Here is a 21,319-nt window from a genome sequence, read left to right on the forward strand (position 1 = left end):
GTATTGAATGTTTTGTATTTTTTCTTGCGAATATATCAATTCATTATTTTTATCAAGATTTCATGTTACATTTTGACATATATTAAATGTATAGTTGATTCAGCTGTAAGAAATTGATTCCCCATTACCAAGTTTTTTAATCAAGTCTTTGGTATACATTAAACATAAAGATTAACATTTTCATGCTTGAAATTGTTAAATTTTGTACAATTTTGCATCATCAGAGGTCTTATAAAGATTTTCAACATTAAAAAACTGACAAAAGAGGTATAGTTTTTAAGATTTTGCCAAAAATTGATGTCGAAACAATATTTTACACTTTGACTTGGCACCTTTCTTTAAATCAGTTTTTGTCGCGTTTCAGTGTCAACTGCTAACCTTCATAAAATATTCATTACTCAACCAATTTTCAAAAATAAAAGGCCATTTTACTTGTTTTAGCTAGCAGAACACAGAAAATTAGTTAAAAGGGAGAATTTGAAAAAAATATTTACTATTAAGGTAGCAATACACAGTTAGGAGTTTTGTTTCGCATTTTGGCCCCGGTGGATTTTTCAAATATGAAAGTTATTGTGTAATAAAATTCATTTTTAGACAGCTGAGTACTAATTTAGCCTTCAAAGGTGGTTTATAAGAACATCAAGATTATTTTTTACATGTTTTATGGGCTATTTTCTGTTTGACTCTCCGTATTTTCATAGCTAGACCGGTCATCGGTCCAGAAATTAATGTAATGTTTACAAACACTTTTTTTCTACACGAAGTTTTTGACGCAATTTTACAAAAAAATGAGACGAAAGACATATGATTTTCATTGGATTAATTGAAAGATATATGTAAACAGTTTCAGAAAAGGTATTACTTGAAGTGATTGAAATTCTACTTTTGGCCAAATTTTGGGGAAATATGTGATATCTTTTCCCCCCTTTTTGCTACATTTTATAACAAAAAATTGCAGATTGTTGCCATGGATACACCAAAAAGAAATTATATTTTACCATTTTATATACTGGATATGAAATCTATGGAAGATTCTGATTACATACATATGCACATATATGACACAAACAGTAAGCTTAATATTGCAAGAAGGCAATGAAAAGGGGATGGTAAAATTTATGAGGGGAAATTTTAATATTTTTTCCTAACTGTTTATTGCTACCTTATGGCATATTTACCAAGCTCAGAATTGTATAATTTAAGACTTTTCATACCACAAATATATTGATATTTAGATTCTAAATCAACTTCTGAGGGGATTAAGTGTTTAAGAATGACAATACATGTCAATTTTATTGTTTACAGTCCTTAGCAACCAAAATTAGACATTTTGACACAAGGCTTATAATTGTACTCTATTTGCTAAACCCTTGCTTCTGAAGGATTGCACAGTATGTAGTAGCCTAAGTATTGAATGTTTTGTATTTTTTCTTGCGAATATATCAATTCATTATTTTTATCAAGATTTCATGTTACATTTTGACATATATTAAATGTATAGTTGATTCAGCTGTAAGAAATTGATTCCCCATTACCAAGTTTTTTAATCAAGTCTTTGGTATACATTAAACATAAAGATTAACATTTTCATGCTTGAAATTGTTAAATTTTGTACAATTTTGCATCATCAGAGGTCTTATAAAGATTTTCAACATTAAAAAACTGACAAAAGAGGTATAGTTTTTAAGATTTTGCCAAAAATTGATGTCGAAACAATATTTTACACTTTGACTTGGCACCTTTCTTTAAATCAGTTTTTGTCGCGTTTCAGTGTCAACTGCTAACCTTCATAAAATATTCATTACTCAACCAATTTTCAAAAATAAAAGGCCATTTTACTTGTTTTAGCTAGCAGAACACAGAAAATTAGTTAAAAGGGAGAATTTGAAAAAAATATTTACTATTAAGGTAGCAATACACAGTTAGGAGTTTTGTTTCGCATTTTGGCCCCGGTGGATTTTTCAAATATGAAAGTTATTGTGTAATAAAATTCATTTTTAGACAGCTGAGTACTAATTTAGCCTTCAAAGGTGGTTTATAAGAACATCAAGATTATTTTTTACATGTTTTATGGGCTATTTTCTGTTTGACTCTCCGTATTTTCATAGCTAGACCGGTCATCGGTCCAGAAATTAATGTAATGTTTACAAACACTTTTTTTCTACACGAAGTTTTTGACGCAATTTTACAAAAAAATGAGACGAAAGACATATGATTTTCATTGGATTAATTGAAAGATATATGTAAACAGTTTCAGAAAAGGTATTACTTGAAGTGATTGAAATTCTACTTTTGGCCAAATTTTGGGGAAATATGTGATATCTTTTCCCCCCTTTTTGCTATATTTTATAACAAAAAATTGCAGATTGTTGCCATGGATACACCAAAAAGAAATTATATTTTACCATTTTATATACTGGATATGAAATCTATGGAAGATTCTGATTACATACATATGCACATATATGACACAAACAGTAAGCTTAATATTGCAAGAAGGCAATGAAAAGGGGATGGTAAAATTTATGAGGGGAAATTTTAATATTTTTTCCTAACTGTTTATTGCTACCTTATGGCATATTTACCAAGCTCAGAATTGTATAATTTAAGACTTTTCATACCACAAATATATTGATATTTAGATTCTAAATCAACTTCTGAGGGGATTAAGTGTTTAAGAATGACAATACATGTCAATTTTATTGTTTACAGTCCTTAGCAACCAAAATTAGACATTTTGACACAAGGCTTATAAATGTACTCTATTTGCTAAACCCTTGCTTCTGAAGGATTGCACAGTATGTAGTAGCCTAAGTATTGAATGTTTTGTATTTTTTCTTGCGAATATATCAATTCATTATTTTTATCAAGATTTCATGTTACATTTTGACATATATTAAATGTATAGTTGATTCAGCTGTAAGAAATTGATTCCCCATTACCAAGTTTTTTAATCAAGTCTTTGGTATACATTAAACATAAAGATTAACATTTTCATGCTTGAAATTGTTAAATTTTGTACAATTTTGCATCATCAGAGGTCTTATAAAGATTTTCAACATTAAAAAACTGACAAAAGAGGTATAGTTTTTAAGATTTTGCCAAAAATTGATGTTGAAACAATATTTTACACTTTGACTTGGCACCTTTCTTTAAATCAGTTTTTGTCGCGTTTCAGTGTCAACTGCTAACCTTCATAAAATATTCATTACTCAACCAATTTTCAAAAATAAAAGGCCATTTTACTTGTTTTAGCTAGCAGAACACAGAAAATTAGTTAAAAGGGAGAATTTGAAAAAAATATTTACTATTAAGGTAGCAATACACAGTTAGGAGTTTTGGTTCGCATTTTGGCCCCGGTGGATTTTTCAAATATGAAAGTTATTGTGTAATAAAATTCATTTTTAGACAGCTGAGTACTAATTTAGCCTTCAAAGGTGGTTTATAAGAACATCAAGATTATTTTTTACATGTTTTATGGGCTATTTTCTGTTTGACTCTCCGTATTTTCATAGCTAGACCGGTCATCGGTCGAGAAATTAATGTAATGTTTACAAACACTTTTTTTCTACACGAAGTTTTTGACGCAATTTTACAAAAAAATGAGACGAAAGACATATGATTTTCATTGGATTAATTGAAAGATATATGTAAACAGTTTCAGAAAAGGTATTACTTGAAGTGATTGAAATTCTACTTTTGGCCAAATTTTGGGGAAATATGTGATATCTTTTCCCCCCCTTTTTGCTATATTTTATAACAAAAAATTGCAGATTGTTGCCATGGATACACCAAAAAGAAATTATATTTTACCATTTTATATACTGGATATGAAATCTATGGAAGATTCTGATTACATACATATGCACATATAGGACACAAACAGTAAGCTTAATATTGCAAGAAGGCAATGAAAAGGGGATGGTAAAATTTATGAGGGGAAATTTTAATATTTTTTCCTAACTGTTTATTGCTACCTTATGGCATATTTACCAAGCTCAGAATTGTATAATTTAAGACTTTTCATACCACAAATATATTGATATTTAGATTCTAAATCAACTTCTGAGGGGATTAAGTGTTTAAGAATGACAATACATGTCAATTTTATTGTTTACAGTCCTTAGCAACCAAAATTAGACATTTTGACACAAGGCTTATAATTGTACTCTATTTGCTAAACCCTTGCTTCTGAAGGATTGCACAGTATGTAGTAGCCTAAGTATTGAATGTTTTGTATTTTTTCTTGCGAATATATCAATTCATTATTTTTATCAAGATTTCATGTTACATTTTGACATATATTAAATGTATAGTTGATTCAGCTGTAAGAAATTGATTCCCCATTACCAAGTTTTTTAATCAAGTCTTTGGTATACATTAAACATAAAGATTAACATTTTCATGCTTGAAATTGTTAAATTTTGTACAATTTTGCATCATCAGAGGTCTTATAAAGATTTTCAACATTAAAAAACTGACAAAAGAGGTATAGTTTTTAAGATTTTGCCAAAAATTGATGTTGAAACAATATTTTACACTTTGACTTGGCACCTTTCTTTAAATCAGTTTTTGTCGCGTTTCAGTGTCAACTGCTAACCTTCATAAAATATTCATTACTCAACCAATTTTCAAAAATAAAAGGCCATTTTACTTGTTTTAGCTAGCAGAACACAGAAAATTAGTTAAAAGGGAGAATTTGAAAAAAATATTTACTATTAAGGTAGCAATACACAGTTAGGAGTTTTGGTTCGCATTTTGGCCCCGGTGGATTTTTCAAATATGAAAGTTATTGTGTAATAAAATTCATTTTTAGACAGCTGAGTACTAATTTAGCCTTCAAAGGTGGTTTATAAGAACATCAAGATTATTTTTTACATGTTTTATGGGCTATTTTCTGTTTGACTCTCCGTATTTTCATAGCTAGACCGGTCATCGGTCCAGAAATTAATGTAATGTTTACAAACACTTTTTTTCTACACGAAGTTTTTGACGCAATTTTACAAAAAAATGAGACGAAAGACATATGATTTTCATTGGATTAATTGAAAGATATATGTAAACAGTTTCAGAAAAGGTATTACTTGAAGTGATTGAAATTCTACTTTTGGCCAAATTTTGGGGAAATATGTGATATCTTTTCCCCCCTTTTTGCTATATTTTATAACAAAAAATTGCAGATTGTTGCCATGGATACACCAAAAAGAAATTATATTTTACCATTTTATATACTGGATATGAAATCTATGGAAGATTCTGATTACATACATATGCACATATAGGACACAAACAGTAAGCTTAATATTGCAAGAAGGCAATGAAAAGGGGATGGTAAAATTTATGAGGGGAAATTTTAATATTTTTTCCTAACTGTTTATTGCTACCTTATGGCATATTTACCAAGCTCAGAATTGTATAATTTAAGACTTTTCATACCACAAATATATTGATATTTAGATTCTAAATCAACTTCTGAGGGGATTAAGTGTTTAAGAATGACAATACATGTCAATTTTATTGTTTACAGTCCTTAGCAACCAAAATTAGACATTTTGACACAAGGCTTATAATTGTACTCTATTTGCTAAACCCTTGCTTCTGAAGGATTGCACAGTATGTAGTAGCCTAAGTATTGAATGTTTTGTATTTTTTCTTGCGAATATATCAATTCATTATTTTTATCAAGATTTCATGTTACATTTTGACATATATTAAATGTATAGTTGATTCAGCTGTAAGAAATTGATTCCCCATTACCAAGTTTTTTAATCAAGTCTTTGGTATACATTAAACATAAAGATTAACATTTTCATGCTTGAAATTGTTAAATTTTGTACAATTTTGCATCATCAGAGGTCTTATAAAGATTTTCAACATTAAAAAACTGACAAAAGAGGTATAGTTTTTAAGATTTTGCCAAAAATTGATGTCGAAACAATATTTTACACTTTGACTTGGCACCTTTCTTTAAATCAGTTTTTGTCGCGTTTCAGTGTCAACTGCTAACCTTCATAAAATATTCATTACTCAACCAATTTTCAAAAATAAAAGGCCATTTTACTTGTTTTAGCTAGCAGAACACAGAAAATTAGTTAAAAGGGAGAATTTGAAAAAAATATTTACTATTAAGGTAGCAATACACAGTTAGGAGTTTTGTTTCGCATTTTGGCCCCGGTGGATTTTTCAAATATGAAAGTTATTGTGTAATAAAATTCATTTTTAGACAGCTGAGTACTAATTTAGCCTTCAAAGGTGGTTTATAAGAACTTAAACCATTGTGGTGACGTCAGCCTATTCATTTACAGTGGATTCTTTTTCTAGAATCAACGCATCCTAAATCTACCGCTGAAATTGACTCACCAAATTATATTCAATTGTTTCCTTTGTGTGCCTAATTTCATTAAGTTTGAATTAGCTAATTTACTGATTTCTATTCACTAATGGAATTAATTTAAAAATTACCTTTAATTTTTGTAATTTTTATATGCCTTCACTGGGAATCGAACCCTTCCTTGAAATCTGTTATGTTTGACTGACATCAACACACCGACGAAACCTCTCGGCTACCAATGGGTTACACTATAGATGTTTATTTTATATATTTAAATGAACATCTGATAAACATCGGTTAATCGGACACACAGGGCTTGTACCTTTATATAGACAGAATATGCAGTCGTATAGTAGGAGTTGGTAGCCGCGAGGTTAGCATGGTTAAAATCAATGAGTTAAAGATCGGGATTTGTCGTTTTAGGTTCGAATCCCTGTATTCCCTCTGTTGTTCCAATTCTTAAGTTATCCTGGTTTTTTTTCTAATTTTGCAAGTTATAGCGGATATTTTTGTAATAATAGCGAGTTTTACCGGTTTTTATTTTATTATTATTGGCTATTTCACAGGTTTGAAACAAAAATGATTACATTCTATTTGTCAATTTTTGTTTTATAAATATAGTATGATTTCATCTGTTTTACTACATAATTTTACCAAGGTTTTTTCGCAAATTCCTATGCGAGAAAATCGTGATGTGCCTAGATTGCTAGAAAAAAAATTTCGATAACATACTTATTATATATACTTTATATATGCTTTTTAATCGGGTTGTTGTCTCTTTGACACGTTCCCCATTTCCATTTTCAATTTTATTAGAAATAATTTCGAATATGTCTTATTTTGTATAGACAGATAATATTCATATGCCTAGTAATATAAAGATCTTTAAAGGTAGAAGTGTTATATTTGTATTTTGTTAACCAATTAATTGTGATCTTAGATTTATCAATGCATCGTTGGACACGACAACATGGTTATTTAAACTCACTTACAATACCTTCTAATTAAGAAAAGGCTTTGATTTTGAAAAGAAATTAACACAATAGTTTAAGTTATAGATACAATGGATAAGCGTAGATTCATGAAAAACAAACCATTCGCCCTCCGGGCTCATGGTTTCTTTTTCAAGAATCCACGCTTATCCATTGTATCTATATAACATCAAGATTATTTTTTACATGTTTTATGGGCTATTTTCTGTTTGACTCTCCGTATTTTCATAGCTAGACCGGTCATCGGTCCAGAAATTAATGTAATGTTTACAAACACTTTTTTTCTACACGAAGTTTTTGACGCAATTTTACAAAAAAATGAGACGAAAGACATATGATTTTCATTGGATTAATTGAAAGATATATGTAAACAGTTTCAGAAAAGGTATTACTTGAAGTGATTGAAATTCTACTTTTGGCCAAATTTTGGGGAAATATGTGATATCTTTTCCCCCCTTTTTGCTATATTTTATAACAAAAAATTGCAGATTGTTGCCATGGATACACCAAAAAGAAATTATATTTTACCATTTTATATACTGGATATGAAATCTATGGAAGATTCTGATTACATACATATGCACATATATGACACAAACAGTAAGCTTAATATTGCAAGAAGGCAATGAAAAGGGGATGGTAAAATTTATGAGGGGAAATTTTAATATTTTTTCCTAACTGTTTATTGCTACCTTATGGCATATTTACCAAGCTCAGAATTGTATAATTTAAGACTTTTCATACCACAAATATATTGATATTTAGATTCTAAATCAACTTCTGAGGGGATTAAGTGTTTAAGAATGACAATACATGTCAATTTTATTGTTTACAGTCCTTAGCAACCAAAATTAGACATTTTGACACAAGGCTTATAATTGTACTCTATTTGCTAAACCCTTGCTTCTGAAGGATTGCACAGTATGTAGTAGCCTAAGTATTGAATGTTTTGTATTTTTTCTTGCGAATATATCAATTCATTATTTTTATCAAGATTTCATGTTACATTTTGACATATATTAAATGTATAGTTGATTCAGCTGTAAGAAATTGATTCCCCATTACCAAGTTTTTTAATCAAGTCTTTGGTATACATTAAACATAAAGATTAACATTTTCATGCTTGAAATTGTTAAATTTTGTACAATTTTGCATCATCAGAGGTCTTATAAAGGTTTTCAACATTAAAAAACTGACAAAAGAGGTATAGTTTTTAAGATTTTGCCAAAAATTGATGTTGAAACAATATTTTACACTTTGACTTGGCGACAAAAACTGATTTAAAGAAAGGTGCCAAGTCAAAGTGTAAAATATTGTTTCAACATCAATACCTAAAGCTTGAGAGAGATAGGAGGAGAAAGAGGAACCAATACCTAAAGCTCCCAAGCTTGAGAGAGATATCAGGAGAAAGAGGAACCAATACCTAAAGCTTGAGAGAGATATCAGGAGAAAGAAGAACCAATAACTAAAGCTTGAGAGAGATATCAGGAGAAAGAGGAAACAATACCTAAAGCTCTCAAGCTTGAGAGAGATATCAGGAGAAGAGGAACCAATACCTAAAGCTCTAAAGCTTGAGAGAGATATCAGGAGAAAGAGGAACCAATACCTAAAGCTTGAGAGAGATATCAGGAGAAAGAGGAACCAATACCTAAAGCTTGAGAGAGATATCAGGAGAAAGAGGAACCAATACCTAAAGCTTGAGAGAGATATCAGGAGAAAGAGGAACCAATACCTAAAGCTTGAGAGAGATATCAGGAGAAAGAGGAACCAATACCTAAAGCTCTCAAGCTTAAGAGCAATATTAGGAGAAAGAGGAACCAATACATAAAGCTCCCAAGCTTGAGAGCGATCTCAGGAGAAATAGGACCATCCCGAAAGCTCTCAAGCTTGAGAGAGATATCATGAGAAAGAGACTACCGTATCATGCTGTGGAAATATTATCATATAATTTATAAGAAAAACCTTCGATACCAGTGGAAATTTTCAGACTACAGTTTTGTTTATGGTTTTTGTTGCTCGATCTTTATTTTTCTATATGGTAATTTGTAAACTGACGATTGTTTTTTTCGTCGTTTTCGTTTGTTTTTATTTTTGTCATGGGATTATCGGTTTTTCTTTGACATATGATTTTTATGGTTGATTTTGTATCTTCTGCCTCTTTTTTTAGATATCACAGGAAGTTGAAAAGTTAAAACTGTCTTCTAAAATTTGTAGTTAGTATTTTCATCGACTAATTTCCTTACTGTCAGAAGAGTCAGTGACAGCGACACGATTTGTTCCTGACCGGAATTGTCGAGGGGCTTCAGTTGTTTTCAAACATCCACATGACCATCCACACACTGCGCAGACTCCAAAACATATTGCTGCTAATATTGCGAGGAAAATTAAAATTCCAATGACTAATCCACCAACACTGTAAATAGTGCTGAAATATAAGTCATTGTCACCTGTTTTAAAGTTTACATATTTGGCATTACCTAACTAAAGAATTGTCGTGCCTCTGTTTATTTCAAAATACTGATATCAATTGATTGTATATATATTAAGGAATTTAGAAAGCAGAATAAAATGAAAGGTGCGTGTTCTTTTTTTTGAGTTATAAGCAATTGAAAATTTGGCGGGAAATGATTCTCTATAGGCTTTTCATACATTTAACATTGGCATTTTTTTTTCTTTCAAAAACTATGAAAAAATAACAAGGTTTTTTTGTGATTTGAAAAATGGCTTTTTAAACTATATGCAATAAAATTATGAAAAGAAAAGTGGGGATTAGTGGGCAAAATTTTTAATGGATTAAACTAGAGGATTCCGAATATCTGGCAAAAAAATCAAAAACAAGAGTAGCGAACATCCTTAAACAAAACAATGTGACAATACATAAAACACAGAACATTAAAAAGAACTTTTTTAATAATAGTGTAATTTCAAAATATAAAAGGAAATGAATTTCGTCTTTCATTTTATAACTGTGTTTGCATAATTTCTTCTCTCTTAATATTTCAAGATATGATATCTCCCCTTTCTATTAATAAACTGTGGTCACTTAATCATTCTTAATTTTTTTTATCAACTTTCTAAGTTCAAACTTTGGGCAAGACAGATACTTTTGTTCTGAGATATTTATTTTTTGCATATGAAAACCAAGAGTAAAATCCCATAAAGTGAAGGTTTTGGGCCAATACAAAGAATTTAAGGAGGGCGTTGACTTATTGAGAGTATAATATAATTAGATAGGGAAGGGAGCAACCATTTAACTTCAAGGGGGGGAGGGGGGGTTATGGTTTTTTGTTTGATTCAGAAATTTTTTTTTTAGTTTTTCAAAGCTATCAATCAAATTATTTTGTTCAAAATTTAACACTATAAGGTACGGGGAAAATCTGGATTTAGAATATTTTTTTTTGTCCTCTGCTTGAACAGAATATTTTTTTTCAACAATGTGGGAATCAGAATATTTTTTTAGGAAAAAACCATAACCCCAGCCCCCCTCCTTGAAGTTAAATGGTCGTTCCCTTAGGTACAAGCGGAAATCTGCCCAAATCAGCCCTACACTTAAATTTTCAAGGTTTTTTTACGAGTTCACTGATGAATCAAATTTATACTCATTTGTATTTGATATTGGTTTCAAACCACATGAGCTACATATATCGAAAAAAGGAATTCCTGAGTGATCGTTTTTTTTTTGTATTTTGTTATAAGAACCCCCAGTATAAAAGAACTTTAATTATAAAATTTGAAATTGTTAATCACTTAAATTGAAGCTAACACGACGGTTGCCACATGTGAATCTGCTTAACTCAGTCCCTGTTTTTGGTAGGGTTCGTGTAACTCAGTCCCTGTTTTGGTAGGGTTCGTGTAACTCAGTCCCTGTTTTTGGTAGGGTTCAGTCCCTGTTTTTGGTAGGGTTCGTGTAACTCAGTCCCTTTTCTTGGTAGGGTTTGTGTAACTCAGTCCCTGTTTTTGGTAGGGTTCGTGTAACTCAGTCCCTGTTTTTGGTAGGGTTCGTGTAACTAAATCCCTGTTTTTGCTAGGCTTCGTGTAACTCAGTCCCTGTTTTTGTAGAGTTCGTGTAACTGAGTCCCTGTTTTTAGTAGGATTCGTGTAACTCAATCCCTGTTTTGGTAGGGTTCGTGTAACTCATTCCCTGTTTTTGTAGAGTTCGTGTTACTCAGTCCCTGTTTTTATGGAAGGGTTCGTGTAACTCAATCCCTGTTTTTGTAGAGTTCGTGTAACTCAGTCCCTGTTTTTGGTAGGGTTCGTGTAACTCAATCCCTGTTTTTGGTAGGGTTCGTGTAACTCAGTCCCTGTTTTTGGTAGTGTTTATGTAACTCAATCCCTGTTTTTGGTAGGGTTCGTGTAATTCATCCCAGGTTCGTGTAACTCAGCCCTGTATTTTGTTAGGGTTTGTGTAACTCAGCCCCTGTTTTTTGAAGGGTTCGTGTAAGTCATCCCTTGTTTTGGTAGGGTTCATGTAACCCAGCCCTTGTTCGTGTAACTCAGCCCCTGTTTTGGTAGGGTTCGTTGTACTCAATCCCTGTTTTTGGTAGGGATCATGTAACTCAATCCCTGTTTTTGGTAGGGTTCGTGTAACTCAGTCCCTGTTTTTGGTAGGGTTCATGTAACTCAGCCCAGGTTCGTGTAACTCAACCCCTGTTTTGGTAGGGTTTGTGTACCTCAGTCCCTGTTTTTGGAAGGGTTCGTGTAACACAGCCCAGGTTCCTGTAACTCATCCCGTTTTGGTAGGGTTTGTGTAACTCAGTCCCTTGTTTTGATAGGGTTCGTGTAACCCAGCCCTTGTTCGTGTAACTCAGCCCTTGTTTTGGAAGGGTTCGTGTATCCAAGCCCTTGTTCGTGTAACTCAGCCCCTGTTTTGGAAGGGTTCGTTTTACTCAGTCCCTGTTTTTTGTAGGGTTCATGTAACTCAATCCCTGTTTTTGGTAGGATTCGTGTAACTTAATCCTTGTCTGTGGTAGGGTTCGTGTAACTCAGTCCCTGTTTTTGTAGAGTTCGTGTAACTCAGTCCCTGTTTTTGGTAGGATTCGTGTAACTCAGTCCCTGTTTTTTGGTAGAGTTCATGTAACTCAATCCCTGTTTTATGTAGGGTTTGTGTAACTCAGTCCCTGTTTTTGGTAGGGTTCGTGTAACTCAGCCCAGGTTCGTGTAACTCAGCCCCTGTTTTGGAAGGGTTCGTGTAACTCAGCCCTTGTTTTGGTAGGGTTCGTGTAACCCATCCCTTGTTCGTGTAACTCAGCCCCTGCTTTGGTAGGGTTCGTTTTACTCAGTCCCTGTTTTTGGTAGGGTTCATGTAACTCAATCCCTGTTTTTGGAAGGGTTCGTGTAACTCACCCCCTGTTTTTGGTAGGGTTCGTGTAACTCAGCCCCTGATTTGGGTAGGGTTCGTATAACTCAGCCCTTGTTCGTGTAACTCAGCCCCTGTTTTTGGTAGGGTTCGTGTAACTCAGCACCTGTTTTGGTAGGGTTCGCGTAACTCAGCCCCTGTTTTTGGTAAGGTTCATGTTGTTCTTTCTTTAGTTTTCTACGTAGAGTTGTGTTTTCTATAGTAGGACTGTAATCTGTTCGTTGTTTTTCAGTTTTTTTTCGTCATAGTATAATTGTCGGTTTTAATAAATGATTTTGAATTGTCCCTATGGTATCTTCCACCTCTTTATTTTTACATTGCAGGAATCTCTAGTTTTTCATTCTCAAATATTGCGGTAATATCAGTTTGTGGACATTTAATGGATTTAACATTGTCAATAAGCCAGAAGTCGGTTTCACAAAAAAACTTACGACTAATTTGATTGTAAGTTATGAACAATTCAGTATACTTGCGATCAATCCTAGTCGTAAGTTTTTTATCTTTTAGATAACCGGACCGATATGGAAAATACCATGTCTTAACTTCTTTCTCATATACTTCCAATATTCGAACGCGCTTAGACTGATAAACCCCAGACCAACGACGAAGTCAATATGAGCATAGTAAAGAAAGTCTTACCTCATGCATCCTTCAAGGCCGTCACTACATTCACCGATTGTCAACCCTACAATAGTGGTTGTAAATGGGTTATTTCGTATATACTACCAATATGTTTAAGATGAAAAAAATAAAGGCGTCGATACTAAAGTGCATTAACCATTCGGAATGTGAGTCTCATTTGGCCTTTTCTTCAACGCTATCATTATAAGATAACTTTGATCTTCGACCTATGCCCTAGTTATCAAGAAGGTAAATATGAAAGTAGATGTTAGGTATGTATACATCAATGAAGAAACAACCCATCGACATAGAAAGAATAAAATATATAGTACGTTAACATTGCGGTAGTTAATAAACAAAAAATAGGTGTGTATATACAATATAAACACCTATGTATACACCTATGTATACACACACCTATGGTGTGTATATACAATATGTCATGCGCTAAATCGACCCGAGTCTAAAAGAGTTCTGAAAGAGTTCATTCTGTCCTCAGTTTTCGCAGTCGATTGCGCGAGGTGATGCTTTGGATGGTTAATGAATGTTTCACCATAAATCCGTACTAAAGTAGACTGATTGATATCTAAGTCGCGAAAAGCGCAATCAATTTCTCAGCTAAACTTCGATTTTGTTCGTTTTCTTTAATAAAACAAGTACACCTGATGTAAACTCATTAACATATCTTATTCATGATACATGACATATTCTGAAAAGAATCCGTCGTTCCTGAAGATGTTATGTTTCATAAACAATCAAACGTCGACGAATGGAGCAGTTAACAATCACATGTTGATGAAGAAGGCCATAAACAATCAAACGCCGACGAATGGAGCAGTTAACAATCACACGTCAATGAAGACATTGAAGGAAGCCATAAACAATCAAACGACGATAAATGGAGCAATAACAATCAAAAGTCGATGAATTGATCACTATTAAATAATCATAGTTACGATCATGAAGGAAGCAGTAAGCAATCATACGTCAATGAATGGAGCAGTAAACAATCATACGTCGATAAATGAAGCAGTAAACAATCGAACGTCGATAAATGGAGCAGTAAACAATAAAATGTCGATGAAGAGAGCAGAAAATAAAATACATTGATGAATTGAGCAGTAAACAATCGAACGTCGATGAAGGGAGCAGTAAACGAAATTACGTCAATGAAGAGAGCAGTAAACAATCAAACATCGATGAATGGAGCAGTAAACAATCAACCGGCGATGAATGGGGCAGTAAACATCATACGTCGATGACTGGAGCCATAAAAAATCAAACGTCGATGAAGGGAGCAGTAAACAATCATACGTCAACGAAGGAAGCAGTAAACAATCAAACATCGATAAAGTGAGAGTAAACAATCAAACGTTGACGAAGGGAACAGTAAACAAGCATACGTTGACGAAAGGAACAGTAAACAATCATTCGTTGACAAAGGGAACAGTAAACAATCAAACGTTGACAAAGGGAACAGTAAACAATCATACGTCGAGGAATGGAGCAGTTAACAATCATACATCGACGAAGGAAGCAAACCCCCTATCCCCTTTTGCGCTCTGGAAACGCCAAACGGGGTCACTTAAGGAGCAGGTGTTGATGACTTTCTCTGAATACCTGAGTCACCGCTCTGTGTTCTATCTTTAGTTTTTGATATAGTGTTTTTGCTGTTGTCTGTCTTTTAGTCGTTATATTGACCTACTGTTTTTTAATGCCCCTGTGGTGTCTTCTCCCTCTTTTTTATCCATGTGTACAAAAGAAATGATAAATGGATCAAGACATGATTTGACACTCAAATCAATACACACCGTCACGTAACGTTTTATGATGAATTTTATTTTTTCAGTTATATTTCTTTCCAAATTAACTTAAATTACAAACTTACCGAACTTCACATATACAATTGAAATTGTCCATAAATTGTTCATCGTTATTCGTGTATTTTACTTATTCCTCTTTGGCATATTTCCAAACATGAAGTTAATATGAATTTAAATTTAAACCACTTTATTTTTTCAATATCGAATTGACAATACTGTTATAGATGCTAACAACTGAACCGTAACTTGTATTAAAATACGAACGTTTTCAATACATATTTTTGAAAATGTAAATTTATTAAATGCATATCAAAATGTTTTAAAATAATATTACTGTACACAATTTAGAAATACACAGTTTTTGTTTTTGAAAGGTTTTGAAATATGATGATAACAATAAACATCATAATATAGGTAATTTCCCTGCACAGCAAAGTGTAATGTGATCGTTGTTTCCGTCCGTCCGCATGTTTGTTCGTCCGTCCATCCGTCAACCAACACTGTTGATTTCTTGTTACATAAACATGATAAATGTTTAGTGATCCTTCTGTCTGGCTGTCTTTCTCCAACGCTGTTTATTCCCTGCTACAGTAAAGTGTATAGTGACCGTTGGTTCGTTTGTCTGTCCATCCGCACATATTTTAATAGGTAAATAGGTGAAACTTGTGTTGCGATAAAACAATAGAAAGTTTATTCAAATAAATGCTTGCCTTTGTATTTGCAGACATATAAATATGGTTTTATAAATCTCTTTTTATTTTTACATGCCTAAATATTGCACGCTATTTATCAATATTATCATATTTCATTTTGTACTGTTTTCCTCTCTTGTAAATCCCTCCTATGTGTGAGCACTTGGAAATTACTCTATTGAAACATTTACCCTACGTCATAACTACTCGGCCATTCTCGCTACGCCTTCGTATCGGTCGTTCTCATGTAGGTGTAGCGATAATGACAAAGTTTCTAGATTGCATTCCGCTGGTACGTTTATTAGGATAAACATCGTTCTCAAATATGTCAGTATTTTCAGGATAGACATTGTTCTCAGATACGTTTTTCAGGATAGACTGTTCTCAGAAATGTTTCGCATGATATACGTTCACGTTGTTCGGATTTCTTTTACTTTAGGGGTCCCTATTCCTTTATAGGGTTAGGATTCATTTATGGTTACGGTTAGGTTAAGGGATGTTCTAGGCTAGGGTTAGATTTTAAAATTAGGGCTAGGGTTAGGTTTTAAGGTGAGGGCTAGTGTTAGGATTGGTTATTTGGTTATGAGTTATGGTAAGGTTTAGGATAATGGATAGTTTAGTCTGGATCTATATGGGATGGGACCCCTAAAGTAAAAGAAAGCCTGTTGTTCTCCGATACGGTTTTGATGATAGACTTTGTTCTCCGATACCGTTTTCAGAATAGACTTTCGTTTTCAGGATAGACTTTGTTCTCACATGTATGCAATCTCAGGAAAGACTTTGTTCTCATATACGTTTTCAGGATAGACTTTGTTCTCAGATATGTTTATATGATGATTAATTTTCTCAGTTATATTTCACAGAATTAAAATGGTTCTCAAATATTTTTAAGAATAAACATTTTCCCGGATACCATTTTTTTCAAGATGAACATTTTTATAAAATTTTAGAATTTTGGTTTGTTCTCAAAGGCGTTCTTGCAGTATATAAAATGTTCTCAGATGCGTTTTGTTTGGCAGACATTTTTCTCATATATGTTATTTTTGTATGATAAACAATGATCTAAATTACGTTTTTCTGAATAGACATTCTTCTCAGATACGTGTTTATGGATGAACATTATTTCTCAGATACGTGTTTATGGATGAACATTATTTCTCAGATACGTGTTTATGGATGAACATTATTCTATTCTCAGATACGTGTTTATGGATGGACATTATTCTATTCTCAGATACGTGTTTATGGATGAACATTATTTCTCAGATACGTGTTTATGGATGAACATTATTTCTCAGATACGTGTTTATGGATGGACATTATTCTCAGATACGTGTTTATGGATGGACATTATTCTATTCTCAGATACGTGTTTATGGATGAACATTATTCTCAGATACGTGTTTATGGATGGACATTATTTCTCAGATAGGTGTTTATGGATGGACATTATTCTATTCTCAGATACGTGTTTATGGATGGACATTATTCTCAGATACGTGTTTATGGATGGACATTATTGTATTCTCAGATACGTGTTTATGGATGAACATTATTCTCAGATACGTGTTTATGGATGGACATTATTTCTCAGATAGGTGTTTATGGATGGACATTATTCTATTCTCAGATACGTGTTTATGGATGAACATTATTCTCAGATACGTGTTTATGGATGAACATTATTCTCAGATACGTGTTTATGGATGGACATTATTCTATTCTCAGATACGTGTTTATGGATGGACATTATTCTCAGATACGTGTTTATGGATGGACATTATTCTATTCTCAGATACGTGTTTATGGATGGACATTATACTCAGATACGTGTTTATGGATGAACATTATTCTCAGATACGAGTTTATGGATGGACAGTATTCTCATATACGTGTTTATGGATGGACATTATTCTCATATACGTGTTTATGGATAAACAATTTGATCAGTGGTATTAGGATAGTTAACATATATATGTCTATTCTCTCGGGATCTTCAGTGTAGAACACTCTTTTTTTTTGTAAACACGGATTTCGGTGAACAAAACTGGTAGGAACAGGTTAGAGATAAACAGGTGAATGTGGAATCGTTTTAAGATATACAGATCTTTCTCTAGTATTTTCAGTTTTGTCCGCCAAACGTTTTTCATGTTTCTCAGGTTGAACTAATCGCTGTTTCTTCGGGCAAAAAATTGCTCTACACACGGATATTAATAAAACTATCACCAATACAGCAAAGCATATTCCAAACGTTATACCCAAAGCAAGGGCTGGTGTGCTGGAAAAGAAAACAATTTCTTACAATATTTTCTAATCCGATCATCATTGAATTTACTTTTTCTAGGAGGCGATAATATGTTTATTTTTTTTTTTGTAATACAAGGAGCAAAAAACAAAAAGAACAAAAGATAAACAACAGTATATATACACAAAACACAACATAGAAAGCAAAAGACTGGGCAACACGAACCCCATCAAAAACCGGGGTGTGTGGGGATAGGGTGATTTCAAGTGTTCCGGAAGGGTAAGCAGATCCTGCCCCACAAGGGGAACCCCTTAAGAAGGATTTTGGTCATAACCTTTGTTGTCGGTAGCGATTTGTTTTTCTAAAACCGGTATTTGAAGTCTTTAAAGCTGAAATGTGTCACCAAGCTGCTTTGACTTTTGATCGATGCATTTTCTGATCGGTGTATAGTGTTATATTCGAACTTTGTGTGATTTACTTACTGATAGACGTAGTTATATTCGACTTGTGCGTGGTGTAAATGCTGATAGACGTAGTTATATTAGACTTGTGCGTGATGTAATTACTGATAGACGTAGTTATATTAGAATTTTGTGTGATGTACTTACTGATAGACGTAGTTATATTAGACTTTTGTGTGATGTACTAATTATAATAAGTGATAGACGTAGTTATTATATTCGACTTGTGTGTGATGTAATTACTGATAGACGTAGTTATATTAGAATTTTGTGTGATGTAATTACTAATAGACGTAGTTATATTCGACTTGTGTGTGATGTAATTACTGATAGACGTAGTTATAGTAGACTTTTGTGTGATGTAATTACTAATAGACGTAGTTATAGTAGACTTTTGTGTGATGTAATTACTGATAGACGTAGTTATAGTAGACTTTTGTGTGATGTAATTACTAATAGACGTAGTTATATTCGACTTGTGTGTGATGTAATTACTGATAGACGTAGTTATAGTAGACTTTTGTGTGATGTAATTACTAATAGACGTAGTTATTATATTCGACTTGTGTGTGATGTAATTACTGATAGACGTAGTTATATTAGAATTTTGTGTGATGTAATTACTAATAGACGTAGTTATATTCGACTTGTGTGTGATGTAATTACTGATAGACGTAGTTATATTAGACTTGTGTGTGATGAAATTACTAATAGACGTATTTATATTCGACTTGTGCGTGATTTATTTACTGATAGATGTAGTTATGTTCGATCTTAGCGCGATTAGAGTACTGATAGGCGTAGTTAGTGTCAATAAATAAAGATACTGTCCATTAAATAATGTTTGACATTGCTCGCTTCACTTAAAATATTGAAAACATATATGCATGATGGTCTGATGGGGGTCCTTCAACTCTGTATTCTTTAATTTTTTAAATCCCATTTTTCTCTATTCTTTATAGATTTTGCCTATGTTTCTCTATTTTTCATATTTAAGCATCCCCATTATTCTCTATTCTTTATTTTTTTATATTTAAGCATCCCCATTATTCTCTATTCTTTATTTTTTATATTTAAGCATCCCCGTTATTCTCTATTCTTTATTTTTTGCCTGTTTTTCTCGATTCTGTAAACCCCCGTCAGACCCTCATACACATAGGGGATAATAAAAAATAGAATGAATATCCCCCAACATTATCTATGAAGTGAAATATGCAAAAACTAATTTGGTGTCCCTTTTATAATATTTCGCACATGAATAAAATATCATTTTTAAACAAAAAGCTGTATACGGAATTTTGAGAAATCACAATTTTAAGCAAAAAAAAATAATTTTATTCTATACATTTTTAGGGACTATTTGATTCTGATTGATTGTATATCTAGAAATGTATTTTCTACTTATATTCAATTTTCGATATTCAAATGCATACACAATTTAGTAAAATTTCGAAATATCGCCCAATGACGTTTACTTCGTCTAAAGTAAAGTCAGTTTATTAGATGTTACTCAGAGGCGGATTTAGAGGGTTTTCCAGGGGGCCTGCCCCCCTTTTTTGTATAATAGTTTATGTACTGAAGAGTCTACAGTGCAATAGCTAAAGTAATTCCATGTCTGTTCCCTAGCTGCGGAACCATAGCTCTTAGGTCCTTATGATATTTTTGACAATTTGCATATCTATGGTCCGCAAATTGTCAAAAAAATAATATATAATTTGTTTATGTAGTTATTCATTATGTTTTAGTTTTTGTATTTTCCTGGTGACAATTAACCTGTATGATAATTTGAGATAATACGTCATGCATTTAAAGCTAAGTTTGGTGATTATTTGATATGCATAGCATTGGCACATATAGATATTAGTTATGGGGTAAGAGCGAAGGTGTGCTAGTGACCTAATACGATATATATGGGTTCAGTAAATTCCATATGGGGTGAGAGCGAAGGTGTGCTAGTGACCTAATACGATATCTATGGGGTCAGTAAATTCCATATGGGGTGAGAGCGAAGGTGTGCTAGTGACCTAATACGATATATATGGGGTCAGTAAATTCCATATGGGGCGAGAGCGAAGGTGTGCTAGTGACCTAATACGATATATATGGGGTCAGTAAATTCCATATGGGCCACGGTAAGAGCGAAGGTGTGCTAGTGACCTAATACGATATATATGGGGTCAGTAAATTCCATATGGGGTGAGAGCGAAGGTGTGCTAGTGACCTAATACGATGTATATGGGGTCAGTAAATTCCATATGGGGTGAGAGCGAAGCTCGAATGTTTTAGTGACCTTATACGATATAAATGGGGTCAGTAAATTCCATATGGGGTGAGAGCGAAGGTATTCGTTCACTAGCACACCTCGTAACGAATTTATCTTACCGACTATCTTCACATATGGTATTTAGACTAGCGGCCGCCTATCAAAGTGATAAAGTCTTCAATACTTAGTTTTAACATGTTTAAGAACCTACTTCCATTTGTCTATACAAAAAACAAATGCAAACAATAACAACGTATTAGCCTTAAATTTGTTTTATGAATGTATTTCCATCGTTCATTATCAGTTTCTTCGTCTGTTTAAACCTTTCAGATTTCATTTTTGTTTTGAAAGGGAAGTAACTCCTTACTAACCCTATATGGTTGCTAACCCTATATGGTAACTAACCATATATTTTTTAGGACACCCTATATCAAATATATATAGTCACCACGTTTAGTCCATTAACCAATCATGTCCCCATAAATCTATAGGAGGTAAGATAATATGAACCTATTTAATATATATATAACTTTAT

General features: G+C 32.8%; 1 protein-coding gene across 2 annotated transcripts in view; it reads right to left on the bottom strand.

The window, feature by feature from the left end:
- Positions 1 to 15,339, bottom strand: part of LOC127704342 (uncharacterized) — a 32,110-nt gene extending 16,771 nt beyond the window's left edge. For both annotated transcript variants that reach the window (XM_052208363.1, XM_052208362.1), the window contains exons 1-3: positions 15,189 to 15,339; positions 13,319 to 13,364; positions 9,567 to 9,748 (exon numbers count right to left, since the gene is read on the bottom strand). In XM_052208363.1, coding sequence (XP_052064323.1) covers positions 9,567 to 9,748; positions 13,319 to 13,364; positions 15,189 to 15,231 — 271 coding nt within the window. In that variant the 5' untranslated portion in view covers positions 15,232 to 15,339. The remainder of the gene's footprint in view (positions 1 to 9,566; positions 9,749 to 13,318; positions 13,365 to 15,188) is intronic.
- Between the last annotated feature and the right edge of the window lie 5,980 nt (positions 15,340 to 21,319).

Source organism: Mytilus californianus, unplaced genomic scaffold (assembly GCF_021869535.1).
Source record: "Mytilus californianus isolate M0D057914Y unplaced genomic scaffold, xbMytCali1.0.p SCAF_6, whole genome shotgun sequence".
NCBI classification, from domain to species: domain Eukaryota; kingdom Metazoa; phylum Mollusca; class Bivalvia; order Mytilida; family Mytilidae; genus Mytilus; species Mytilus californianus.